Source organism: Ostrinia nubilalis, chromosome 13, assembly GCF_963855985.1.
Source record: "Ostrinia nubilalis chromosome 13, ilOstNubi1.1, whole genome shotgun sequence".
Lineage (NCBI taxonomy): Eukaryota > Metazoa > Arthropoda > Insecta > Lepidoptera > Crambidae > Ostrinia > Ostrinia nubilalis.
The window spans coordinates 10,270,467-10,297,500 of NC_087100.1; the positions used below are offsets into that span (position 1 = coordinate 10,270,467).

General features: G+C 36.5%; 1 protein-coding gene and 1 long non-coding RNA gene across 7 annotated transcripts in view; one reads left to right on the top strand and one right to left on the bottom strand.

Moving 5' to 3' along the window:
* LOC135077644 (sodium/hydrogen exchanger 3) overlaps positions 1-27,034 on the top strand; it is a 69,943-nt gene that overhangs the window by 18,531 nt on the left and 24,378 nt on the right. For all 6 annotated transcript variants that reach the window (XM_063972201.1, XM_063972200.1, XM_063972205.1 and 3 more), the window contains exons 2-3: positions 12,321-12,505; positions 24,662-24,932. In XM_063972201.1, the coding sequence (XP_063828271.1) occupies positions 12,398-12,505; positions 24,662-24,932 (379 nt within the window). In that variant the 5' untranslated portion in view covers positions 12,321-12,397. The remainder of the gene's footprint in view (positions 1-12,320; positions 12,506-24,661; positions 24,933-27,034) is intronic.
* LOC135077185 (uncharacterized) lies at positions 10,051-10,706 on the bottom strand. The gene is made up of 2 exons (XR_010258419.1): positions 10,509-10,706; positions 10,051-10,333 (listed from the first exon to the last, which is right to left on the bottom strand). It is a non-coding gene; the product is annotated as an uncharacterized LOC135077185 (long non-coding RNA).

A 27,034-nucleotide genomic window follows, 5' to 3' on the forward strand; every position in this document is an offset into this window, starting at 1 on the left:
AATCTCATTATTGTTGACGGCCATTCGCCCTCTGCTCTGCTTTGTTTAATACATTTTAGTTTAGTTAACGTTTAAGTATTGTGATTTAAAAAAATTATAGCATTTTGGCTGAGTGAATGGTACTACCTACGTCCCTTTTAGAAAAATGAGCCGGCAGAATATAAATTACCGGTTTGTAAGATTTTTTGTTAGACACTGAGATTAAATTATTATAATTTATTGAACCAAGAATAAGTCAGCATAGTTACACATTACTCTAGTTTATTACCTACTCGTAATAGATAAAAACATAAATTCAAATACAGTCATATTTTTGTCGTATAAAGCATCCTTATTTTTATATGTCACAAAAGTAAATTCCTTGATGTTATCACGTAAAGGTGAATGTATTTTCCATTCACAAATTGCTTATCGGGAGACAGTGGAAAATTTTATCAACAAAATGTTTACGTGGAAAAACACTGTAACTTCATTCAAGTACAATGTTTACGTTCTGTCTGAAAGCCATTCGTCATTCGATTGCTGAAAGGATGTTGTTTTCTCTATTTATTTTGTCTAATCCTATGGCAAAACCATAGGTGTTTTATTAATCCTCTGAGTTGATATTACCATACTTACCCTTACTAATAAAAAGTTACACGCTTGTTGAACACTGTTTTTTTTTCTTTGGCACTTTTACGATATTGGTATTACAGTTAGTACCTGATAATATTATGTGCTCGTTGTTTGTTGAACTAAAGCTTCAGCCAAACCGTTTGCCTTAAGCCACTTAAGCTTTAGGCAGAGAAAGTTCCGAGCTCAAAGTGTGTTTGGTTGCAGTCTACTAAAGGATACAGTTTGCTACCTAAAGTGAAATTAGAAAGATCGAACAATACAAAGCTTACGTGCTATGTTTTTAAGTTACATTTTCATACTAAACGTTACCTTTAAACAGTGTTCAACGAGCGTGTAATTTTTATTAGTAAGGGGGTAAATATGAACATCGTTATAGCTGAACCAGACAAAGTATAGATTCCCGAGGTTCGTAGAATGTCAATAAACTATGTACCCGAAGCAACTTCAACAGCCAAGCCAGTAATTAATTACGTGGTTGGACCACAGAATAATGTATGGCTAGACACACAAGTGAGCTTTTTGTCACGAATGCAGACAGAGTTGCCTCTAACTCGCGTCGGAGCTTTTACTAACAAAACAAGGTTACATTATAAATTAATCCTTACTTACTTATCTACAGGTTAGTGCTTGGTAGTCAGCCAAATGTACATTTTTGGTTACTCGGAAGCTTTACGTGATTTATTTATTAGGTTTTAAGATACCATCTAATTTATGACAGACTAACTTTTGCCCGCGGCTTCACCCGCGTGAAATTTAGTTTGTCACAGATCGTCATAAATTATAGCCTGTATGTTGCTGTGTAGGTAAGTATGATTAATTACTAGGTACTTCTTACCATATTTTCAGCAATATTTTATGCATTGACGTTAGTTCGGTTGTCAGCCCGTGTCAACTTAATTTATCAATAGTGTCTCAACCCTTATTTTCGGAGTTTCTGTGAAGAAAACCCATAAAAGACTCCTTCACAATTTCAAAATAAAATTGGGTTGAATGGATGAATAGGAAAACGTACAAACTTTTATAAGAAAATTCCGTAACTTTGAAACTCTTTCAAAAGAAAAGTAAATTGTATGGGCTATGGTATTTGTACAGCATTAAACCACATAAATAAACACGTGATAATGTGCCTGCAATATCACGGTCAGTTGACATTGCGTGAAGGTCTGCAAATAGATTTGCATGCACTTCAAATGCTACGAGTTTCTATTCTGGAGAAATATTATTAGAGTTATGAGTGGACTTGTAGGGTTGTCAGGTTATCAGTTTATATAAAAACGCGACATGGTTGTATTACTGGCAGTTCAATGTTCTATTTTTAAACGTCAATTTCCTTTTTTTTACTTTTAATTGTCTAGATTTCGTAACTAATTCAAATAGCACTATTTGAATTAAGTGCATTGGTGGTGTCCATAAATACTTGCGTAAGATTAAGTTTATTGGTCCACTAGGTAATGAACTACTGAATGTATATCAATTAGTTATTTATACACATAATATAACTAAGCTGACATCGGATAGACACCTACCTATGCTGAAAAACATCAGAATTGCGCTTTCGGACGGATCATAGTTTTTTACCCTAAGATGTCATTGTTTTTACCGGAGTTTTAAATAACTTTATAGAAGAGGTTTTATATGCCTCAGATTTTTTTATGCAGAACAAGTCAGGTTAATTGACCGCAATCTTACCTGATGTTAAGTGAGATGTAGTCTAGGATGATACATAATTATCTGCCTCGTGCTTATTCACTCAGGCCTTATATGAAAAGTCCTGCTCTCCCATTTTGTGCTGGCAACCCTACCTGGACAGCCAACCCGTCCGCTGCTGCAGTGGCCTTGAACTCGGCACGTGTATCCCGACACTGTTGCAGTTTGGCACAGCTATGCACCTGGCTGCTAAACATATCTGCAGCGATTCGGCTTGCTAAGCATGTGCCATACGAGAATTTACTGTTTTAAAATGAAGGCTAACTTATTTTAAGTTAACATTTGCCCGCGACATTCCTCGTAAGCTTCGATGTCTTGTTCATAAAGCTTAAAATGTACTATTTTGCAGTATGAGCTAAAACATTGTTTTCATCAAAATTCGTTCAGTTAGAACAGCAGCAGTTTAGAACTCTGTCTCAAACTTTTAGGCTAGGCTGCACCATCCTACTTTAACTATAACAAACGTCAATATTCTGTCAAAATCTATACAAAAACACTGGTTATAACTTTAGTTACGGTTAAAGTAAGGTGGTGTAACTCAGTTTTAATTAGCTAATTGTTCATTGCTTATGCTACAAAACAACATTACCATACAAAAATAATTCCTGTCTCGGATAAATGTGTTTATACACAATTGTGATACTCGAAAGTGCCGGAGCACCTTACGTAATAAGTAGAGGGTAGGCGCGGAAAATCGGTCAAGGGAATACGAAGCTAGCGATAATCATCGTAACCTGTTTGTTTAGTGCTGAACATAAACTATACGCACGTAATACAGGGTGTTCCATATTAGCAAGTCACACTTACACTGGAGGTAGCTGAGCCTAAGAGGCATCGTACAAGTCTAAAATTCCCATAGAAGAGTTTCATTTGAGATATGACACATTTTAGTTACTAATGTCCATAGGAAAGATTTATGAGTGTTGAAATTGATATTAGATTTTTTTAAATGGATTTAATAGACTTGTTCTATGCGTCTTAAGCTTATTTTCTTCTGGTGTCAGTGAGACGTGCTAATTTTGGGACATCCTGTATACCTATGCAGTTGCACTAATATTTCGAAAGTACCTAATTGATTAATTCATCTTGGTTTAAAGCAAATACATTTTGTGCAGGTGCTATAACACCAGTTTGCGAGTAACTTTTAGCTCATAACTCCTGGGAATTACTAACTAGGCAAGGTTGACTTAGTAGCAGATGGATATTTAAGTGGTTTTCAATATTTGCATTACGGCAAACCTTTCAGTACCTACATCAGATCAGACTATACATTTTTGTTGCAAAATCACCTCTATTATGTACTTAGGACATAAAAAGCCACCGTGTTTAGTAGCTTTTGACGTGCTGTGTATTTCAACTAACCACCCCAAAAACAATTGTGTGGCAATATTTAACCTATCAAAATACTTATATTTTACGATACGTTTTCATCTGTTCATTCATTAGCCCGGTTGCCTCTCTTTCATAAAGAAAATTTTTGTATTTCATTAGAAAAGTAAACTCAGCGATCAGTATCAAAATTTTTACGTACCGTTTTCACAGAATTTTCTGATATCATGAGAACTTGTTAACAAGTTCGCTGGTACTCGTAGATATTATCAGTTAGTAATTTTATCTTTTCCACCGAAATACTTGCATGAAATACATCAACTCATTTTGATGAATATTAAAAATTTGAATGATTTTTCGTTATAAAGTTTCGAAAGTGGATCAATAAAGCTCGCAGTCCCGGGAGAATGCTAAACTTCTTTTTTTTTTATTTTGGAGAAAATTACTTAGATATCTTTTAATTTATATTTATTTATAACTTTTTAATTTCCTGTATTACCTAATCTACATAATGGTTTAGTTATGTATTTGAGACCTCAAACATGAAAATGCATAATTGCTGCATAAATTAATTAATTACTTGGAAAAGGAGAAATAAAGATTTTGTATTATGATACATATCGTGATACAGAATCTTTTGCGTAGGTACATACTCGTACGCACACGGCAATGTGTAAACAAGATCGAAAATCTATATTTATTCCACAAACACTCAATACATCCAGTTTTTCTCAGTGGTAAAACAATAATAAAATAATGTAGTTAAATGTAAAACCTTTTTCGATTGTCCGAAAGGGATCTAAAAATAATTCCAGACAGATTAAAAACTCCGCCCTCAAAGATTTCCAATCAAAATTCAATTTGTATGCGGTTTAATTCAATTGAATGGCTATGGCCGAGTAGATACCGACTGGGCGCCCGTTCAGCCAAGCAAGTAACGGTTTCATACATATTCATACTGCGGCATTAGTATGGTCTGAGGATGTGCATGATAGTTGAATGTGCTTTGAAGATAAGTAACAACTACACTTTACAGTTTTATTTTCTGCAGTTTTCAGCATATTAAAGCACGACGCAGTCACGCATTAGTATGTTTCATAGCTTTTTTTATGCTTATAATTAAAACTTTACTGAAAATTACTTCAGACTGGTGCAATCGAAATGGCGTGAATTTGCACAAGTAAAAACGAATAGTATGCTAATGAGTTAATTATGTAGAGGGCTATTTTCTATTAAGGTTGAGTTGCACCAACTTACTTTAACCGTAACTATAACAATAAATGATGTTTTTGTAAGGAGTTTGACAGACTTTTGGCGTTTGATAAAGTTAAAGTGAGATGGTGCAACTCAGCTTAAGTATTGTCATAGCTGGGCATTAACTCGTTAATCCGTTAATCGTTAATTAACGAAGTTAACATTTCTATTAACGGATTAACTATTAAGTTAACTTAAAAAAATGTTAACGGACTCGTTAACTTCCGTTAAATTATCCTAAGTCCGTTAATCGTTAATCCAGTACCTACTATTTACCAATAAGATACAGCAGGCACGCTGAAAAACGCTAGAAAAACGCGTTCTGACAAGTACGTTCGGGCTTCCAGAACTTCCAGAACCCAAAACAACAGTTTTTGTAACCAGATCACTAACGACACTTGTTAGTATGTGTGGGACAACTCTTGCAAATGAATTTAAGACCAGTTTTCCTCAACCGATTGAGCTTAAATTTGGTACACTTATGTAAGTACGATGACGATGCAAAGTTTAGGTACCATTGAGCTGGTCTGATGATGGAGTCATGAGGTGGCCATAGGAACTTCTAAATGAAACGGCGGCATCGCATCGAATTTGGGTTCGTTGAATTTGTCTTTTCGAGCACTTTAGTACTAGATGATGTCCAGGGTCCTGATGATGGAGTCAGGAGGTGGCCATAGGAATTCCAAAACGAAACGGTAGAAACTTATCGAGTTTGGGTTTGCTGGATTTGTCTTTTCGAGCACTTTGGTGCTAAATTGCATTGTAATTGAACCAAGGCTCTGAGATTGAGATGCTACTAAAAAGTGTAAAATAAAATAATAATAATTAAAAATCTTTTTTTTTAAAAACCAGTCAAGTGCGTGTCGGACTCACGCACAAAGGGTTCCGTACCATTGATTTATGAAATTAAAATTATTATTTTTTTAGCAGTTTTTATAGTAATGTACATCATTTATGGTTTTTTTTTTAGATTTTTCATTTTCTTATTTTAGAGGGGGGGGGGGGGGGCAACTTTTTTCCACTTTGGAAGCGTGTGTCACGCAAACTATTCTATTTCGAAAAAAAATATTTTAGAAACCTCGATATCATTTTTGAAGTCCTATCCATAGATACCCCACACGTATTGTTTGATGAAAAAAAAAATTTTTGAGTTTCAGTTCTAAGTATGGGAAGCCCCCAATATTTATTTTTGCATCAAAATTTTAATGCGGTTCACAGAATACATCTACCTACCGAGTTTTAACAGTATAGCTCTTATAGTTTCGGAAAAAAATGGCTGTGACATACGGACGGACAGACATGACGAATCTATAAGGGTTCCGTTTTTTGCCATTTGGCTACGGAACCCTAACAAGCTTTTATTCTGAAATGCAATTGTACTAAAACGAAAAAAATAATTGTATGCAAGGTTCAAATAATTTCGAAAGCTTGTAGCGCAAACATAAAAGAAGAATAAATTCCATGCGCGATACAAGCTTTCGAAATTATTTGAACATATTATTTTTTTCGTTTTATTATCATGTGTTAACGGATTAACGATTAACGTTAACTTGCGTTAACTCTTGCGAAATGTAACGTTTTAACGTTTAACGAAGTTAATTTTTTTATTAACGGTTTAACGATTAACGAAGTTAACTATTTGATTAACGGTGCCCAGCTATGAGTATTGTATAATAACAATAACCTTTACAGCTTAACTTTACATTGTGCTTAACTACTTATCTGGGAGCACGGCAGTGCCCCCACCAAGTCGAGCAAAAAAGCGGCACGGCCGTACCATCCTTTTCTCGAAGCAATTCAGGCCATTTTCGACCGCCTGTAACTTCGTTGTGGATAAAACTAGAAGGCTGAATTTTCATTAGCTATGCAGGCATTGTAAAGATACGGTATATTTAAAATTTCATTCAATTTGAACCAGTAGTTTAAGAATTATAACGGGTCAAAGTTACTTAATTTTGTCACTCACTGACTCACTGACTCACTGACTCACCGATCATCAAAACTCTAAGGCACTTCTAGCAGACCTAGAAGCTTCAAATTTGGAATATAAGTAGTGTTTGGTGTATGAATCAAGGAAAAACTTAAATATTTGGGGGCACGGTAGTGCAACCGCCAAGTCGAGTAAAATTTTTCAATTTCGGTCCAGTTTTCTAGATACATAACTGCTGTCTACAAAATACAAAAAGAAATGAGATCCCATCAAAAACAATACTTGTCAAAAAAACCAAGTCTCGCAACTCAGTTGTTCTACGGTAAAAAGTTGTGAGATCCATGTAATACCAAGTCCAGGCAAGGAAATCTTTAACGTTTTACATAAATATATTGACTTGGCCATCGCACTAAATAATTTAATTTACACGTGTTTTCATGCGATGGCCAAGTCAATATATTTATGTAAAACGTTAAAGATTTCCTTGCCTGGACTTGGTATTACATGGATCTCACAACTTTTTACCGTAGAACAACTGAGTTGCGAGACTTGGTTTTTTTGACAAGTATTGTTTTTGATGGGATGCTTTTAACTAGCTTAAAGAACATCGAGCTGAAAATAAAACAAATGAATACCTAACTTTTCTTTTTTTATTCATAGCCTTCTTCTATTTGTTCTCGAATTAATTCAATTGGCCTGTAATACCGCCTTCAGTCAGCTAGTAGAGCTTCCATCAATATCCATGAATGCAAACGAACATTAATGTCGAGGGTAGTTTGATACATAGGCAGCGACGCGCCTCGGCCAGAGCGATGTGATTTACATATTCAATGGGATATGTTGGCTATGCTGAGTGCTACGCCATGATAGCGACATTAAATTGTGGATTCAATTGCTGTGACCTAACATGATATCCTATGCTCCACTTTAGACGTTTCTGATGATACCGATTACCTATTTTTTCTTGAAAAATCGTATCTATTACAAATACGTAAGTGTTGATGTGCAGTCATGCGTGTAGACGTAAATGATATCACTCCTGAATTTACGAGATGTTTTCAGTAGGTAACTGTGCTTACTTGTTTTCCAGTTGGTTGGCTTTGATTAGTTTTAGGGCTCTAGCCCTAAAAAAAGTTGGAACCATTTCATTTATACTAAATACAATTTTGACGTGTTTTTTGTTATTTTTTTTCGCCCCCAAAAATTCATGTTTGCACATCGCCTATAGCTTGTAGAGCAGCTGTTTTTACAATATTAATACTAAATCCATGGCCCTATATAGGAAACACCCTAGTCAGCAAGTCTTTTGTTCAATCACTCACCCTGTATTTGTTGCCCTTAGATTTAATTCAACACGAACTTCGCGACATAAAAAACCGTGACTCATACTTATAAAAATTGTAGGTCGAGCAGTCTGTAACGCTATGAACGGCATTGGTACAGCAACGAATTTATTACATCCCTCAACGCTTACATTGGCTATTTTCATTTGCTCAGAGGGCAGAACTGTTGCCAATACTTCAGCTATAAATGCTTTGGATTGAGTAACCTCCTTGAACGCAATTTGACATTATTTTTTTTATATTTTGTTGGCTTTTTTGTATACTTATTGATATGGTCGAGGTGTGAGGCTAGGTGATTCATTGAACTAAGGAATCTGTAACTTTTTAAACAGGAATAATAAATGGCTAACGCTAGTCACAGAGGAAACGACAGGTTATGAGGGACTGCACGATTATTGGCGAGCGAATCTTACGTGTCTTAAGCTTTCTCACTTAAAAAACCTGCGTATACCCATATGCCTTCAGTATTATTCTCTTGTGGCAAGGACCCTGCATCTGACATTGAACTAATTAGTTATTTTTTTTATCTAGCCAGGTTAACTTGGTATAACAACAAGTTTTGTCAACAAATGTATCGTCTAAAATTGATAAAATGCCTTGATAAGATTTTATCGGGGCACATCCTAGGATTACACTCCACGAAAGCTCAGTACTTAGTAGTATCTTTTTCTAATCCCACTGTATCTGCCCCCATTATACTAATAAACGACGTTTGAACAAGTCCTGCGGAGTCGACATCCTTGGACGGCCACTCAAGGACGCAGGGCTGCGACCTCTTTATGTTAGTGTCTTGGCGAACTTTCCACTTTTAAACCCAAGACGGATTAAGTCGTTATTTTTGTTCATGCAAATTTTATTGCACAGTTCATTTTGATTGTGAATTTAGATTTGAATAACAGACAGGTGCCATTTCTTGTAAAGAAATTACTCATTTGATGGAATGAGATCTAAGTTAAAAAACGCTAACTCACAATATAATTACCTAGGTATGTTCAGTTCAATCAATCGTAGTTAAAATAAATTCAGGTTATGCGGTTTCAGTTACTAAAATGGTAATTGACTGTTTTGCAATATTTTTAATCAATATTCTTGATATTGATAGTGTGTTGTAAACTTTTCCTCTGAAAGAGAGAAACATTCGTCACTCAAGTCTCAAAGAGAATTATTTAGCCTTCCCGGCTATTAAACCTTGGCCGATTGCGCTTGTTGGGACCAAGCTGGGACTTTTAATTGGGCCACTACACCGGCCATTGTGCAAATTGTGCATTGATAGCGCCCTGATTGGCCATTGCCAGTTGCGGTCTGTCGCGACGCGCAGCGAACCGTTCCATCATGGCCGATGGTTATAGCCAATTTAGTAACTATTACTGATGCTGAAGTTCTCATTTTCACTACAAAAAAACTTATGAAGAAAGAACTATCCGAAATAAAAATGTGTTCATTTATAAGCCTTTAGGAAAAGTATGAATTTACGTTCATGAACAGATTCTATCTAAATACTAAGTATAAATAGCATGTAATAATTTAAATCTATGATTGAGAATGAATCTAGTTTCACGAGTTTTCATTTCATTAGATATCTCCGTAATAATTACGGGTCAGCGTCTTCTAAATTATTAGTTAAATCGCTTTTGATGATTGTACGTACATTTTCAGCAACTAGTGGTAGGTATACTATTCGCTGGGTGCGAAGTACTAGGTGGGGGTAACATAATCGATCGCAGCGCTCATGGTGGTCAAAAGTAGAAATAATGTAAGCTCTGTCATCAGATTTATCTGTCAATGGCAAAGCGATTCTACATAATACATTTTAATATCATTAAATAATCGCATGAAAAGGGTCCTACTGGGAACTTAAATAAAAGAGTGGACTGTTTTTCGATAGGGCTGGTTTAATAGCCGTTTACAATTTGGAAATAACTAGACTATACAACGTGGTAGTACAAAAATGAGTCACTGTAGTTGTTGTGCACAGATGTTTGCCTTATGATGAGAGCGTGAATTATTGAACTTTGCCCTTGTTTTGTTCTTAATTCTTCTACATCTCGGACTTGTCCAGCCAATACCAACAACTTTCCTTTAAATACGGTTTGTGGTTGGAATTTGATATTGTAAAACTCACAAACCCGGTCTTCAAAACAATACTCATTTCGATCTGAAAACGATATTTAATTTATTACTAGTGATACAGGAACATTTAAATATATTTACTATTATATAATGAAACCGTTAAAGTAGCTTTTTCTTTTTGTTTTACTGTAAAACTACAACTATAAATAAAGTAAACAAACCCTGACACAATCAAAATTAAACACACTTTTTGGACTTACCTCATTTGATTTGAATGACCAAAATTATTTCAAAACCTTTTTTCCACCCAAATCGTGGTATCACAACAATTTATTAGTTGAAAATATTTGTTATTTTTTCATTTCGATATTTTTTCACAAATATACGACCTAAATGTCAATGTGACAGAGCACACAAAGTTGTGGACGCTAGTTGGCGCTGTAATCGTGCACAGAGCCAATAGCCTGACCAGGAACATAAAAACCCTGGCATAGAGGCGCGTCAATTGCATTTGATAGTGCAACACTGAGTACAGTCGTACCTGTGTTAAATTAATAGGCTAACTTTATGTATCAGGATTCAGGATTACGGGCTAATTTGCTATTTTCATAAATTAACGAAAAAATATTATTATAAGTAACCTGGTTTAAATAAATTAAATGAAACCATCAATCGAGCTAGTAGGATTTATTTTATTATTCATCAATAATTAAATTCAGAACTTGAATATTCAACTGCAATGTTTGCTCATGAAAGCTTCAAACTCGGTACTTCTTTCCCAATTCCATAAAATTCAACACTTATAAAGTGACAATTTTTTTTAAAATAGGTAGTTGAAACAAACCACAGCTAATTTTCATAGTGGACTGTACTATGCGATAAACATGTCAGTCAATTTGACAACTTTTGTCGGAAACATTATTCAATGAAAATATTGTCCGAATCCTTAGTATTTCTCTTCGACAAATACTTAAACACATTGAGAACCACTTTTCTTTCACGACTATAAAAAGATTTTAGCAATTTAATTCACAAAATCAATTGCGCACATTTAAAATAAAGTTTGTTTACACTTTGACAGCAATAGACTGACATGCAAGGTGACATGTCAATGAAGTTTTCAGTTACTGTTGCCTTGCTGTTGCCATTAAAAGAAATTAGTACCATTAGTTTTCCGCAACATGGCGAGGGTTTTTATGTTCCTGGTCAGGCTATACATACTTTTCTACGTCGGAACCCTTTGGATCAGTGTTTAAAAATAAGTTTCGTGCCTATTTTTTTTCACGTGCAGGTTCAAATTATTCAAACATTAGGGTATTAAAAGCCTCGCATTTTTTCAAAACAATCATTCCTTAGTAGCTAGGTAAGTACCTAATTAGGTAAGGAGAGCCCGTAGCAACCCTAAAGGAAGGCGTCCCGAAGTCGCCACTACGCAACTACGTTACATCACATAACGATTTGCTCCTTGCGTACTTTAGACCTGTTATGAAACAACGATTTGTCAACGAACTGCGTGGAACCGAAGTTGCCAACAGTCTCAAAAGAAATTTTCAGCAAAATGGAGCTTTCAGGCTTTACATAAAATTTACGTAAATTAATGTAGGTTCTACACCAAACGAAGCCATTAGGAATTTGTCAGTAGAGTAACCGTATTTATTTGCTCATTTAATTTAATTTTCATAAGTCTCTTGTGCCAAAGACTCGTAGTTTTTACCCGTGTTTAGTTATGTAGCTACAAAGCTGAAATTGTTACGAACACTGAAACGTCGTCATCAATATCTAATTCATAGCCAATTTTATTGCTACGCAAACGAATAAAAATTAGAATGCTTATAGTAGATGCATGAGTCCAAACTATATGTATAATGATCGAATTAATCTTAAGTTTAGTAGAAAATGATAGTGATAATGTTAATGTAAATTCAGTTAAACGTTGTATGCACAAACTCGAATACTCAGACAAACGGCATGCCAATTTAAAATCAGAAACAAGCTTATCAGCGTCGCGAATGGCTGAATTAAAAACGGTGACTTAAGTGTGTGATAAAAACTCATTTCTTGCTAATGCGCAGATGGAGTAATAAGTGGTGAGGACTGCGAAATGCGCCAAGTTATTGTGTGGTTAAAGTGTTAGTTGGCTGATGAAGAGATGACTTCGTTGAAGCATGGAGTCAACCTGAGCCGGCGGGCGTGCAGGCAGGGTCTGGTGGTGGCAGCTGTGCTTCTGCTGCCCATCGTTCACCTGAGTCCTATCGAAGTAAGTCATTTTTTTTCTCTATTTTTACATCTTCTATTTCCCACCAACCCATCTGGCCAGCGCGTGGGGAGTTTAGGCCAAATCTCATTTTGCCTCTGGTAATGAGAGGGTCTTACTCCTGCAGTGGAGCCTAATAAGAGGCCTGATGATGATGACTTCTCCTTTCTACTTCTTCTATTTTAGGACAGAAAGATGATGGCACATCGAGCCATATCTTTTCGTCGCAAAATCACCCCTATTACAACTGTGTAAGGTGCTGCAGTGATTACCTTGACGTGCCATCGACTGTGCTTAGGTACCAGCAATGATCTTACCACTGCTGTTATCAATGCGCCACTGGTCTCGCCATAAATAAAAAAAACATTATAAAGTCACAAGTGACTTTGATCAGTAAAGCAAAAATATAGCAGTAGCAATAGCCAAATACGTATTAGGTAATTTTTCAGATCCAACCGATTCCTGAAAGTTTCAAATGATATTTAAGTAGGTAGGTACTAATATATGTAAGCTCGAAACAACTTTGTCACTGAAAGGTTTAGTTAGAAGATCCCTTTGTTTCTTAGAGGCATTCAAAATAATATCAAATTCTACTATCGATTTATAAACTATTCTATTTCCTCCACATTTTAATCTACCTTTGAATAGTTTACGAGAAATAATTTATCGAAGTTTAATTTAACTTGATAGAAGTTCGTCAAAATAACTTTGGGAACTTCACTATTTTTTAGTTCTTTTATAAGTAGGTATTTAATTGAGCTAGCAACTAACTAAACAATATGTTAGCATTTCATCATCTTATCAGATCCAGCGTCTCTAATATGTTGGATTATCTGAAACTAATTTATTTCAAATGCCATTGTTACCATAAACGTGCCCCGTAATGTCATGGTCAGTTTCCTTTACTTTTATTTAGTATGTATGGTTCTTTAGTCAGTTAGATTTTTTTAGATAAAATCATCTTGCGACCCAGTCACTCCGCTATATTTTCTTTACGTGACATGTGATTCATAAGCTTTGGTGTATGTCCAGCTCCAGACCAGTGGTTTTATACAAATGTCACTCGCATTACGCTTGTCACATGTATTACTATTGGACATAGATGCGATGGCACGTGCGGTACACATTCAGTGCTGTTGCATACTTTTCACTAGCCCTGCGGTTTTCAGCCCACACGGAACAGTGTTAACCTCGCTTTACGAGATATTACGTGTTTTACATATTAACCTAGCCCGACGTTACTCCTTGTTAGTCGTTACTGGGTTATGAAAGAGTTTGTCATTTTGTCCACCTTGTTCATAATAAACATCACTACAAAGACAAGTTTAGGTGTTAAAATGACTAGATACGGCTTTATTTGTAAAAAAAAAGTTGTCAATTGCCTACGCGGACTATAGGTTAAAGTGACTCATTCTGATGATGTTCTGTTTGATGATGATGATGATGATGATGATAAAAGAGATCAAAAGACTTAACTTAATAATCACTGTGTACTTTAACTACTAATACTTCTGTACTTTAAAGACTAAAATACAAAAAAAAAAAACTTCTATTAGATAATAGACAATGAATTTTCGTTTCGGTGTCAATTCGGTTTCAATAATTTCAATACCGTTTTTACCCTTTTAGGCTCTAGGGCTCGAGGCAATATAGACAAAAAATAGTTAAAAAGATGAATGCTAAAGACCTCAATGTTATCTTTACTTAGCCTACAGTCGTCCAGTATTCAATTGTTTTTAATTAGCCCCTGTCAGAACGCTTAATCTCAGTCCAACGAACTTATTATTCAGAACAAATGCCCTTGGTGTTTTAGTGTAAGGAAAACTGGCTTCAGAAATTGTGTCATCCATTTTAATTAACATTTACAAACAACCGGCTGTACAAAATTATTTTGTTCTTGTCGTGAAGTGTAATTAAATTTTGTATAAGCGTTTGCCATCAATAACTAAGCTTTTGTGGGTTGAACGTGATTTTCTGAAAATAAAAATAGATTGCCTGGGATTTTAAATAACGACTGAAACTCAAAAGAAGAAATTAGCCATTAATTAAAACAAAGTATACCGTATAATAGTGGTTAAAGTAAAAAGATCCCAGAATATCGCTGTAGTACCTATTCGTAGATGTAGGGGTAGGTGAACAATAATAACATGTTTATAACCTTTATTTGCGCGTGTTCTTAGGAACAAACATACTTTTAAAACAGCGGAGCTGAGGTGCCCAGTAGCAACGTTTAACTTAATGCTGACAACTGCCTAATAAAAAGTGTAGATATAACGTTCATTGTAATGCGTCATCGCGACTCTACAATCACATAATTTTACCCTCTAGATAGAGCCTTCTATTAATAAAATAATATGCGTCATCCCTGAAAATTGATTAATTTGAGGTATTCAAATCGCTGCATAATGCCCAAGCCAGTGGGCCAGTGGGCGTATTTTATAAATATACCATAATTGAAACGGTCCACGTGACCATAAAATGTCAGCAGTGACGTCACTATCGTCCTACTGAAGGGTATGACGTCATGCACATCTTATTTCAGTAATTTAATATAGTAAGAAGGAGGACGCGACCTTCAAACGCATGTTTAAGTAATGGCTTTTGAAGATGAGCTCATTTAAGTGACGTCAAAACATATTTTATCGGATGAATAAACCTTGGAGTGACGCAGCATCGTTGCTATATCATATTTACATTTTCAGGCATCCTGAGAGATTGGATTTTCAGTCAAACTTATCCCATTATATCCTAGAAACGCATCTCACTTGGGAGTTGAGCTTCAAATCACTTGAATAGGAGCGCATACCTACTGCGCGAAAATAGCATCGTAGAGTTAGAAGTTTGATTTTTCGGCACCTACGAGCCACAGATACCAACAACAATTTATGCTTCTAATCATGTGTCATTTAATCATTATCGTTCATTAATCATTATTGAGTTTTACTGTATATGGGTGTGTTTTCCGGTAATGTTCGTTATAATGGCAGTTGCAGTGGGGTATAAATTTTAATATTTTATAGTTGTTTATACTTGTGTGTGGCTGATGATAAGTGTAGGTAAACCGTACGAAGCCTTAACTAAACAAAAAAGTTTCGGAAGTTACATATCTGTTTAATTTAAACCATTCTCATTCAGTCACTTACCTACGAACTATCAAACCATAAAATATGTAAACCCCATTTTCTTTCCCACGATTTTCGTGGGAAAACGGACTTGGTGCCTCGCTGTCTAAATACTACAGACAAAAGCACGTCAAGTTAAACACTGTGGCATCTTATGTGTTTGTAATAGGGGCGACTTTGCAACAAAAATTTATAGTCTGATGTGCTGTCGCCTGTACAGTCAGAAACACATAAGATTGTGTAACGCCTGTATTCACAAACATTACTGTGAGGTCTCACAGAGCGCGTGAACGCTCAGGGTGACACACGAATCAATCACAAAGCCCTATTCAACGCCGTGCGTTCGATTTGCTGCTTCACTTAAGCAAGCATCGTTTGTGACTACGGGCGGGAAAGGCGCTGGATGCAGGCCGCGGTCAACCGGTCATTGTGGAAGTCATTGGGGGAGGCTTATGCTCAGCTGGACGTCCTATGGCTGAAATGATGATGATGATTCACTTTGTGTGTCGAACTATTTGACGCTGACTGTACATAACGATTAACGATAGACGGCGTGGCACCGTTCGTTTTCATTTACCGAACCGTACTGAAGCCATACGATTACTTATGTGTATGAGTATTTATGTCGTTCGAAGCCGCCAAACTGTAGACCCTCGATTGAACAGGTTCGAAGTGGATGACCTGATGCGATCTGGTAGCGTTCAGATAACGATTCTAGAATGTACGAGATTTATAAGTGGGTAGAATGAAGTTGTGGAAATACAGTAAGTGACTTTACTTGTACATGTAACATACTTTATTTGCATTCTCAATTAGGTAATATCCACAAGATCAATTTAAATTTTTTTACCATTAGATAGGTACTTTTTCAGGGCACATACACACGTCCCAAAATATTATGACTATTTTACCTTACCAAGACTTCGGGATAACATAATATCGGCTGATACTGAGAAGAAATGGCAGAACTAATTCAGTTCCTAAAGAAAACTTAAGTAATTTCCAGTTCTAGAAGATACTAGGCATAAAAAGAAAATTCGTTTGTCATGGTTCTTTAAAATACGTCATCAAAACGCTTCGTCGAGCTGACGTCATCATGTTTGGGGTATTCCTGAAAATTAAATGAATCATCTTTCCTTTGGTCTTTTCCCCTGTTATAGGTACTTGACATTAATTTGTGATTGGGGTGACTGTACGATCTAATACGAGTAGCTGCCTGGTTTAACGGGTTTAACGTATATGACTACCACGCCTATGGTTTCGGGTTCGATCTCCGCTCAATACAAATATTTGTGTAGATGAAAAACATCATGGTGTTAGCATGGCTTTTAAACCGTGATTACATTTAAGTACAGCAACACGATAAGATTTTCCCTTTCTATTATGTAACAGCGGAAAGTATTTCCCTACTTACTTTATTTTAATTTTATTTTCGATGTTTTTTCAAGAGTGATCGCAGCGTTATGTAAACGATCTTCGCGAAGGCTATGTAACCATAATTACCCTAACTAAACCATTTAAAAGCTTCGTCTTGCCCTTGCCTGTTATTTCCGTGGTAATACCTAGTAATAAAGGCTGTGCGAACCGGAACTAACGATCCTTTTTAAGGCTAATGGGAGCAAAGGCTTCCTTGAAATGGCATAAAACAAAACTGAAAAGGCCTAAACTAAAGTAGATACTTCATTTTGAAAAGAAATAGATCTTAATATGAAAATGTAATATGATAACAATTTACCAGCTAGTTAAATTGTCTAGAGAACATTATGCCGAATTTCGTAAAGATCAATACAGAAACAGAACAACACAATGATAATGATCATTTATTAAAGCGGTTTCGCTCTATGTCCGATTCAAATACGATCCGAAGCTGTCAAAATCTAGAAAAAAGCCAGGGATTAGACGTATAGTACGAGTAATACCTACCAATAAGTCGAGGTGCAATGTAAGAGAATGTAAGACATCGTAAGAGTTAGCTCCATGTATGTGGCTTCTTATAACATAAAACAGTGATTACGTATCTGAAACATCGCTGCACTAAAATCACCTACTATTCGTTTGTGGCAAAGCAAAACATGTTCGCACCTACAGCGCGGTTGATAGAGATGCTTCTATCGTTTGGCGTTATCAACGTGTATGAAAGATTGATGGCCCGAGTGTGCCCGAGTGTGCCCGAGTGCGCCCTCTTCCCCTATTATCTTCACCCCACGACAGGTGCGGGACCCGCTTCAAACGCGTATATTGGAGATTATATTGTGAAAACATTAATAAAATGACATATTTTTAATGCTTTGGAAGGAAAGGTTTTGGATCATTGGATGTGAGAGACTGGTGTTAGATAATGTATAGTATAAGCTCGCGGCTTTTCCCTCGTAAATTTCGTCCCGTCACAGAAAGTCTCGCGTACGTATTGTTTTCTATAATAATTAGCGATCAGATAAACTCCACGTTGATTTTCAGTCTTTGTCACCCCGTTTTCTCCTTTTAGGAGATGATTTCTGAAAAAACATGTGACTTCCACACTGAAACACGCGTTTATCAGTGTGGAAGTCACCAATTTTATTAACACTCACGTCCGTATTCACAAATATTACTATGAGATCTCACATTGCGCGTGGACGCCCAGGGTCACACACGAACCAATCACAGAGCTCTATTCAACGCTGTGCGTTCGATTTGCTGCTTCATCTAAGCAAGTATCGTTTATGAATACGGGTGTAGGTAATTTATGTGAATTTCTTTTTAAACACGGGGCTAGATTTACAGTTCACACAAGCACCTGAACCCGACAGGTCTCGAATGCAGGTGCCCAGCTGTAGATAATAAAGGGCGGCTAATTCAGGTCATTAGAGGCACGTGCGAGTGGACTAGGGTTGCCAGATGAAAACTTACCAAATGCGAGACAGTTCTACTAGGACAACGGTGTCGGGTCTTGGCCATAGTAAAAATATCTTGGTTTCCATTATTTTCAAACGATTTCATTTGTATTTTAAAAGAAAAAGCCATTTATTTTCAAATACATGGCTTTTATTAAACTAATAAAAACTCAATAAAACTCATTTATTTCTGTAAGTAGGCTTTAAAAAAGCACTTTTACGTATTAAATAAGTAATGTACGTCAACGTAGGTACGTAATAGGACTCACAGTAGTCACACATTAGTTTATTTGACACAAAACTATTAGGTTTTCGGAAATCCGGGACAGTAATGTCTAATTACTGGGCAAGGGGCAAGACGCAAAATTCCGGGACAATCCCGGATTTCCCGGTCATCTGGCAACCCTAGTTGGGGCCAGACCGCTAACCGCTTCGTTACGAAACAGCTACCCTATCGTTACTGCAGCTTTGTTATCCAGCTGTAAGCTGCTGTGTTGACAGGCGGACAGGCCACGGATGCAGGTGTTGTCGGACTATAACGAGAGTTATGAATGGATAGGGATATAGGTCATTAGTGCCACGTGCAAATGTCAGGGCCAACCGGTAACTTGTTACCGATATAAAATAGTAAAACAGTAAAATCTAAAGTAGGTATATGAGACATACTATTGTTTTCGTTCATAAACTTCGGACGCAAAGGGTCTTCGCGATTGGAGCTTAGTTGTAAACAAGAATGAAAGGATAAGGGTGGATTGATTGCAGTTAGGTTGGCATGTGTCATGCCACGTGGCATGTCTCGGAACAAGCCTACCGCTTTGTTTCAAAACGGCTCAATTCGTTCAATCGTTTCAGCCAAATGACGTCCACTGGACAAAGGCCTCCCCCAAAGGATTCCCAAAATGGCCGGTCCTACGCCGACCGCATCCAGGTACTTATAGAGCAGTGTTCTTTAAACAACAAACATATAGTACTCAGTAAGCCTAAGATGCGTGCCGCAATAAGCTTTTAGCGCGCCGTTTTATCTATTTTACGCGACAAGACCATACGTTTGTCGTCTAAAATCAACGATAAGATTTTATCACGGCGCGCATCCTAGCCCTACACTACTAGGTCTCGACAAATCTCTGATAGTCTGTCTCTGACAGTCTGTTCAGGTCAGTACAGCTCAGTTGTTGAACCACAACGAGGGCGGAATAAGGGAGAATGTATCCAGGCCATTAATTCCACGTGCCATGCCGCGGCTAAATCGCCAACCGTTTCGTTACCAAACTAATCCGCTTTACAATACGGCTCGATTTACAGATGATTCACTTTACCATTATATTATTAGAACGTAGGTGGGGTAAGAAAGTGGATTATCAATTTAAGTTGAGCCGTATTACTCATTCAATGAAAATTTTACAGCATTTAACAAATTGGCCGACTGTTAAAAATTAATATACTCGTACTAACATGATATTACTCGTACCTAGTTACTTTTTCCTTTCTTCAGATAGACAATTGACTATGATTCTGCATATCTTTCATTTTGTATTTGTTATAAATTGTCATATACAAAATACTTATCCAACCAATGGAAATAGTTTGCGAAACATTGGACACGGCACATTAACTGAATTATCACATGTAATGACTGGCGACTGTGTCTGTATTTATTTCGTTTCATGAGCTTTCAAGCAAGTTTCTAAAAACACATTGTTAATGTATAACGAAACGAATGTAATAAACTCATAATTTGATTCTGTTCTCCCCATTAAATGTGGAATTAATTTCTTACATTGAATCCACAACTTATAATTTATGCACGAAACATTTCGCAAATTAAGTTCCAAGCATTTAATAGGCATTCGTTGATGAGCATTCTTCGATCATAATACTTAAATAATAAATTATTATAACAAATTAATGGCAATGAATGGGTACTTAGTATTTGAGGGAAAACTGCCTTTTTAAGTAAGTAGGTAATTATAATAAAATCCTTGTTTGACACGTACAAATTTTAGTTCATTCAAAATTTAAAGAAAACTTGACCTAGTAATTTTCTGAATTATGCAGGTTATTTAATTACTTACAACTAAGGCTGAGTTTCATCACCTTACTTTGACCGTAACTCTATCGATAACCGGCGATATTTGTATGGAATTTGACAGTTTTTTGACGTTTGTCAAAGTTAAAGTAAGATGGTGCAACCCAGCCTAAGTAGTACATTTTAAGACATTACCTTACTCAGTGTTGATATGCCCACATCCACTCAATAGAGTTAATACAATCCACACAAATAATAATTAACTTTTAAAAAAAATAAAACCGACTTCAAATGCGTGAACACAAAAAAATACTAAAAATTAAAAATATTGCGTATAAAAAAGTTCATCCCCAATTTTCCACCCTTGGGGGTGAAATATTTTCTTCAAATTCGCATGAAACCACCCTTTTGATAATACCTATTCAACAAAAAAAATAATCGTTCAAATTGATTTATAATCGGCGGAGATATTGCGTATAAAAAAGTTCATCCCCAATTTTCCACCCTTGGGGGTTGTTTTTTCTATTATTAAATTTAAATGGGACCACCCTTGAGGTATTACCTATACGCCGAAAAAAGATTTGTTCAAATCGGTTCATAATTGGCGGAGTTATCGCGTAACAAACATAGAAAAAAAAAAAAAAAAACATACGGGTCGAATTGAGAACCTCCTCCTTTTTTGAAGTCGGTTGAAAAACTAGGTAGGTACCTACAAATGTATCATGTATGAACCCAAAAGACACAGGATATGTATTTGTTTTGATTGACGTGTTAGATAAGCGCCTATCGGCGCTAAGTTGTTTACGAGTCGAGGGGGAATCCTTCGCGAAATGGAATGTTAAATTATGTATGGAATGAGTTTTCCGCACTGTCCATAAAGAAAGAAAGGGAGAAAGAATTTATTACGATAGGAAGACATAAAGCTAAGTCATAACACACAGGTGGTAGAGAAATATGTAAAGCAAGCCTTACCAACAATATTGTAGCAATCGCATTAATAAAATGTCATAATAAAATGACATTTCAGCATTAATGCCAACAGTGTGATGTATTTGCGCTGGTTTCTATAAAGACATTAGGATTTTTGCAGTATCTCGGGTATGTGAGGCTCTCCCTGCCAGATGGGCAGGCGTATCTAACGTGCATTAGCGCGTTAATTACTTAATGACATTATTAATTGATGTTAGCTCGTAGACAATTACCCATTGTTAAATGGTGGGTGTGGGCGTTGACAGCCGTCACTTGTCGGAGAGCTGTCGTTTGTCAAATCGTGAGCAATTGTCACGTCGCGCTAATGTTACGTCACGCGAATGCCACGCTAAGCTCACTAGCTGGTGTTATCTGTTATGTAAGTACTAATTAGTTGGGCTTTGCCACAATAAAAGCATTATGAATTTGTGAAACACTAACACTACTTGACAATAGATATGTGTTGTACAGTCGTCACCATATCAGACTCAACATTGTTGTTGCAAAATATAGCCTATTTCAAAGACATAAGATGCCAGTAAATATTAGCTTGACGAGCCTTCGTTCGTACCTACTTTACATATAAATTCATTTGCTAGAACCGTTTAATTTGATAAATCCCTTGATCCCCCTACAATAATAGCCGACAGCGACATAAACGGACAAATTAAATAAATTGCTTTCGCTAAATGAATCAACTTAGCAGCTGTGCCTTTTTAGGTTTTATTTCTGAATGTTTTATTACACAGATTTAAATAAGTAATAGCTAAAATTAGAAAAAATCTTTCCAATTTATTTCATTGGTCCTTCTAACTTTTCTTTCTGAGTGCTCTTTGGCATCTCGAGATGATTATTAAACATTGCCAACTCAAATCAATTATATTAACTGTAAGGAAGATAAATCTCGGAGAGTAATTCCTTTCCAATTGAGCCATATCAGGCATGACGGCAAAAGAAGAAAGCTTTTTATCAATTATCACTAATCTGATAGTATGCGACGTTTTTCTTTCACTGATATCAAATCTGGCGGCTGATGGGGCAGCAAGGTTATGGTATGGAGGTCATGTACCGGTAAGCTCAGCGTAGGATGTCTACCTTACAAGGTGGACAGATGACCTCATAAAGGTTGCAGGAAGGCGCTAGGTGCAGACCGCTATCAATCCAATCTGGCCTATGTTGAGCGGTTGACGGCATGTGGCTAAAATAAAGCTACATAATATTTTAAAATTAACTGTATCATAACTACCGATTAGCCAAGTATTATACAAAGATTCATCATTTTTATTTGTCGTCCGGAAAGTTTCGATATCATCGCTGGGCTCGAATCGAAAATGTCTGCGAAATGCAATTTCCGTATAACTTTTCGTTTATCCCTTGCAAATGATTTGAGGGAAATTGATACTAAGACTGTTTATAAATGCGGTATTAACTCTCGATCCCCATGAAAGACTGCTAGTAATCGAATACTGGAATGATAAAACTTTACCTTATATAATTTTAGCATAGATTTGCAATATGTTTCAAAGTTTTTAGAACCCAGACCAAGCTTATTTGATAACAACTTTGTAAAAGTCTGGGTACCTACTCTTACTAGGAAATTATCTTGTTAAGTTCGCCTTCTTAGAACGGTCTTTTTTCTCGGTGCAAGTTTTAATAAATCTCATAATCCTAACTTTTAATAACGTCTCTGACCAAATTGAGAAAAACCAGCCATTTCTCAGAAAATCTTTGCCAGAAACTTGTACAATGGCTGTTCATTCCACAATAACTTAACAGACCCGTTTGATAATTACGAGCGGATCTAGTGTATCGTACAGCTGAATTCTCGCCAAAGTGGAGTGCGGGCAACTTGACCTTGCGCTGAAATCGCTTTGTCTCCGGAGTGGCAGCGGGAAGGGCACCACTGAAATACTAAGGCCCGGTTTCCACCAAGGCGAAATGTTTTGAACAGTCAATCAGATGTCATTCAGAATGAATGAAATTGACAGAACGAAATCTGATTGGTTATTCAAAACATTTCTCCGCGCCATGGTGGAAACCGGGCCTAAGGCCGAATCCATAGTCACCCCATTAGCGGTAAATTCGTAGTCACGTTTCGCTGTGACGTGTTCTGGCTACCCTTATCGTCTTTATTACCCCTAGATAAGGCAGTGGGAATATAATTTGGGAAATCACTTTTTGTATTATTTAATTTAGCACAAAGGATAAACGTGACAGAGATCCTCTGTTTGCATGTGAGTTGATGTGAGCATCTTAAAGGCTTTATTATGATAAATGATAGGTAAATCTAATTAAATTGAAAGTCAACATACCTACCTACCTACCTGTATGTACAAATTGTAACGTATCTAAGTAGGCATAATGAGCTAAAGCACGTTTATTGGTTCCTATGTTCTATGCCAAATAAATATCTGAAACTTTATCAAGAATCTGTAAAAATTGTCCAGAATATTCTTTCTTTGTAATTAAATCATGATATGCAGGTATAACCAACCTTTTCGTACTCCTCACATGCGTAATGCTTTAGAAGCAACACGGGAATACCCGAAGGTAGACAGACGATTGTGCCACGAAATATGATTGCAAACCCTTTTCTTGCAAACGATCCCCGCTGGAATACTTATGAGCGAGCACAAGCTCGCGTTTGTTATGTAATCTTGTAGAACTAGTTCTCGTAGGCAATACCAGGCAGCCCCGCGTTTGATATGTGAGTTGTTCGTCCTAATATAATTTGGAAGATGCTAATCTGATAGTTTAACATACTCGAAGAAGAGAGCCCGCCAAAGATTTGGAAATTAAGGAGGGATAGCAGGTGTCTCATAGCTTATAAAAACTCTTTATTGTGTTATATAATATACTATTATGTATTGCTATTATAGCTATTAGGTATTCATGAAGGAATTCTACAGTGACTGTGGCGAGCTTGATATCTATATAAAACTCTAACGGCCATCGGTCATGGTCGGGTAAGGAATATTAAGGCTGAGTTGCACCACCTAACTTTGACGGTAACTATGACGATAACCGGTGTTTTTTTTTATGGAATTTGACAGATTTTTGACGTTTGTCAAAGTTAAAGTAAGATTGTGCAACCCACCCTAAGATTACAAACGGTTCAAATGTATAACAGTTAATTCTTCTCAATAAAACCTTTTTCTTTTGTCCCCAGAGCACCACGAAACAGAGTCCGTCCATAACAGTCGATGGGAGCTCCACATACCCAGGCCTCGGCTTCGGGCCCATGGGTCCCGTGGCTCCTTTACCCGGGGAGCCGCTGGGCACCCAGCTGCGCCAGAACCAGGAATCTACCACCGACCTGCCGGCCACTGTCAAGACGAAGAAAGAAAGGACCTTCGTCATAGCAGCCTTCGAGTTCCATAGGGTAGAAACACCATTCCTGATCGGGCTATGGATCTTCTTTGCCAGTCTTGCGAAGATAGGTAAGTTGAGTATTCTATCGGCATACAGTCTGCGTGTGCGCGGCGATACGTTCCATATAATTTGACAGCTGTATGTACGACACATTTACTGCTGTCAAATGTATGGGGCAGTTACACTATGCGTGAAAATGATCGAATAGAAGCGCGAACATGCGCACGGAAGTATGGGCGACACACGGCGAAAAGAACTGAACTGCGTGTTTGCACTGTGATTCGATCAGTTTCACGCATATTGTAACTGCGCCATATTAATGAATAAGTAATCCTTGCGCTCACGTGTGGATTGTTACCAACTTTGACTACGATTTAAACTCAATCTTATAACTACCTACTTCCTATTTATACTAACTACATTTATTTTTAAAATAGTGCATGCCTAACAAATGATGTGGAAATTATCCCTTTTCATTAATAGACTTCATTTTAATATTAATTTTTATAATTTAATGTCTGACTTTGAATATTGGGATCTTTTGTGATTTGAATGAGTGGGCAGGTTCGTTTAACTTCAGCCTGACCGCTTTTTAATAATTTTCTTTTAACGAGTTTAGGTACTATTCATAGCATTATAATATTGGGATCTTATTTAGGTGAACGGTAAATGGTATGTCTTCAAAAGATAAAATTTCTGCTCAGATTTTCCTTTTTGTAAATTAATTGGATTTCTGTACTTGAGAGAGTCAATCATAAGTCCGATCATTCTTCAATGAAAGAGTTTGGGCACTTGTGGTTATAATAGCCTTTTTATAAGTTTTTGTCCGATTGTTAGCCAAAAGCGTTTGTTTAGGATTAAAAAGCAATGCCTTTATGGCTGTTCTTTTAACATGATATTAAGATAAACATAATCTTTAACAATTTTGAATTGTACGAATGTACTTACCTTATTTTGTACACCTTCAAACAGCTTTCTGACGGTTACAAACAACATCGTTCCCCATCTTGATTACAAGACAGGTCGTAAATATCGTAAGGTTCCCCTTACCAACCGTTACTGAAACCCAGCAAAGATTTAGATTTATCGGCCTGACGGTCACCTAACTTAGTAGATTATGCAATCTGGCTTGTCACTAGCCTCAACTAAAATTTCAGAATGTTCTATCGGTTTCCTTTGAATTAAAGAATACAAATACAAGTTATTAAGTACAAGAGGGTACAAGTTATTAATTTCAAGCTCAGGATGAACCTATACTTGATTTTGAATAAATACAGAATGACCTCAAGGAATGTGTGATTTTAAATTCGACGAAAACCTGTATTTAGGTCGCGAAAAGCCTAACCGCTTAGTAAAATTGAAATACAGTGACCCAGAAAATCACATTCCCTAATACTCATCTATTTGTAAGGCAATTTTACACTTCCTTCCTGTTCTAATTTTCCCGTCCATAAACCGTGTTCCGTAGCAGATATTGGGTAGATCAAAGCCTGAGCGTCCCCTTTGACTGTAGTCATTGACAGGTTAGTCGTTTGGGACTTGGGAAATACAGTTTACAAAATGAAATTAAATTATCTTTACTAAATTTTGACCATTATTGGGCACGTATGATCGTGAAAAGGCTTAGAAGGAAGCTTCATAGCAAGTGCAGTTAAGAATCGCCGAAACTAAAATTCAAGATTATCGAATTTTCCATGAGATTTTCAGTTATGAAAATGGGGACCATGAATGAATGGATAACAGTGACTTAACTGCCTAATTAATCATTATACCTACATCACAGAGGTTATGGGCACGAAATAGTATACTGTATAACTCATTATACAATGTATTACATTATTGCAGTGGATCTTTACTAATCTACTTAGGTACATAATGTTGATATTCTCATCTTATGAAAGTAACTCTTGAAGGCGAGCTATTATTACATTTCCCTGGTAAGAATGTACATTAGCCTAACCAACCAACTTAAAGGCGCCTTAGCGAAGCTACGATATATCCTAAGATCAATAAGTAATATCATTTGAAACCTGCGTGTTCGACTAAGTTTTAGGCCCACTCAGGCCCGTATTTCGACACTCGAAACTCGATTTTGCTTGTGACTACATACAGACTGTAGGTATCTATAATTCTTTGCAAAGCAATAAGAAGCTACTTATGATATGAATTC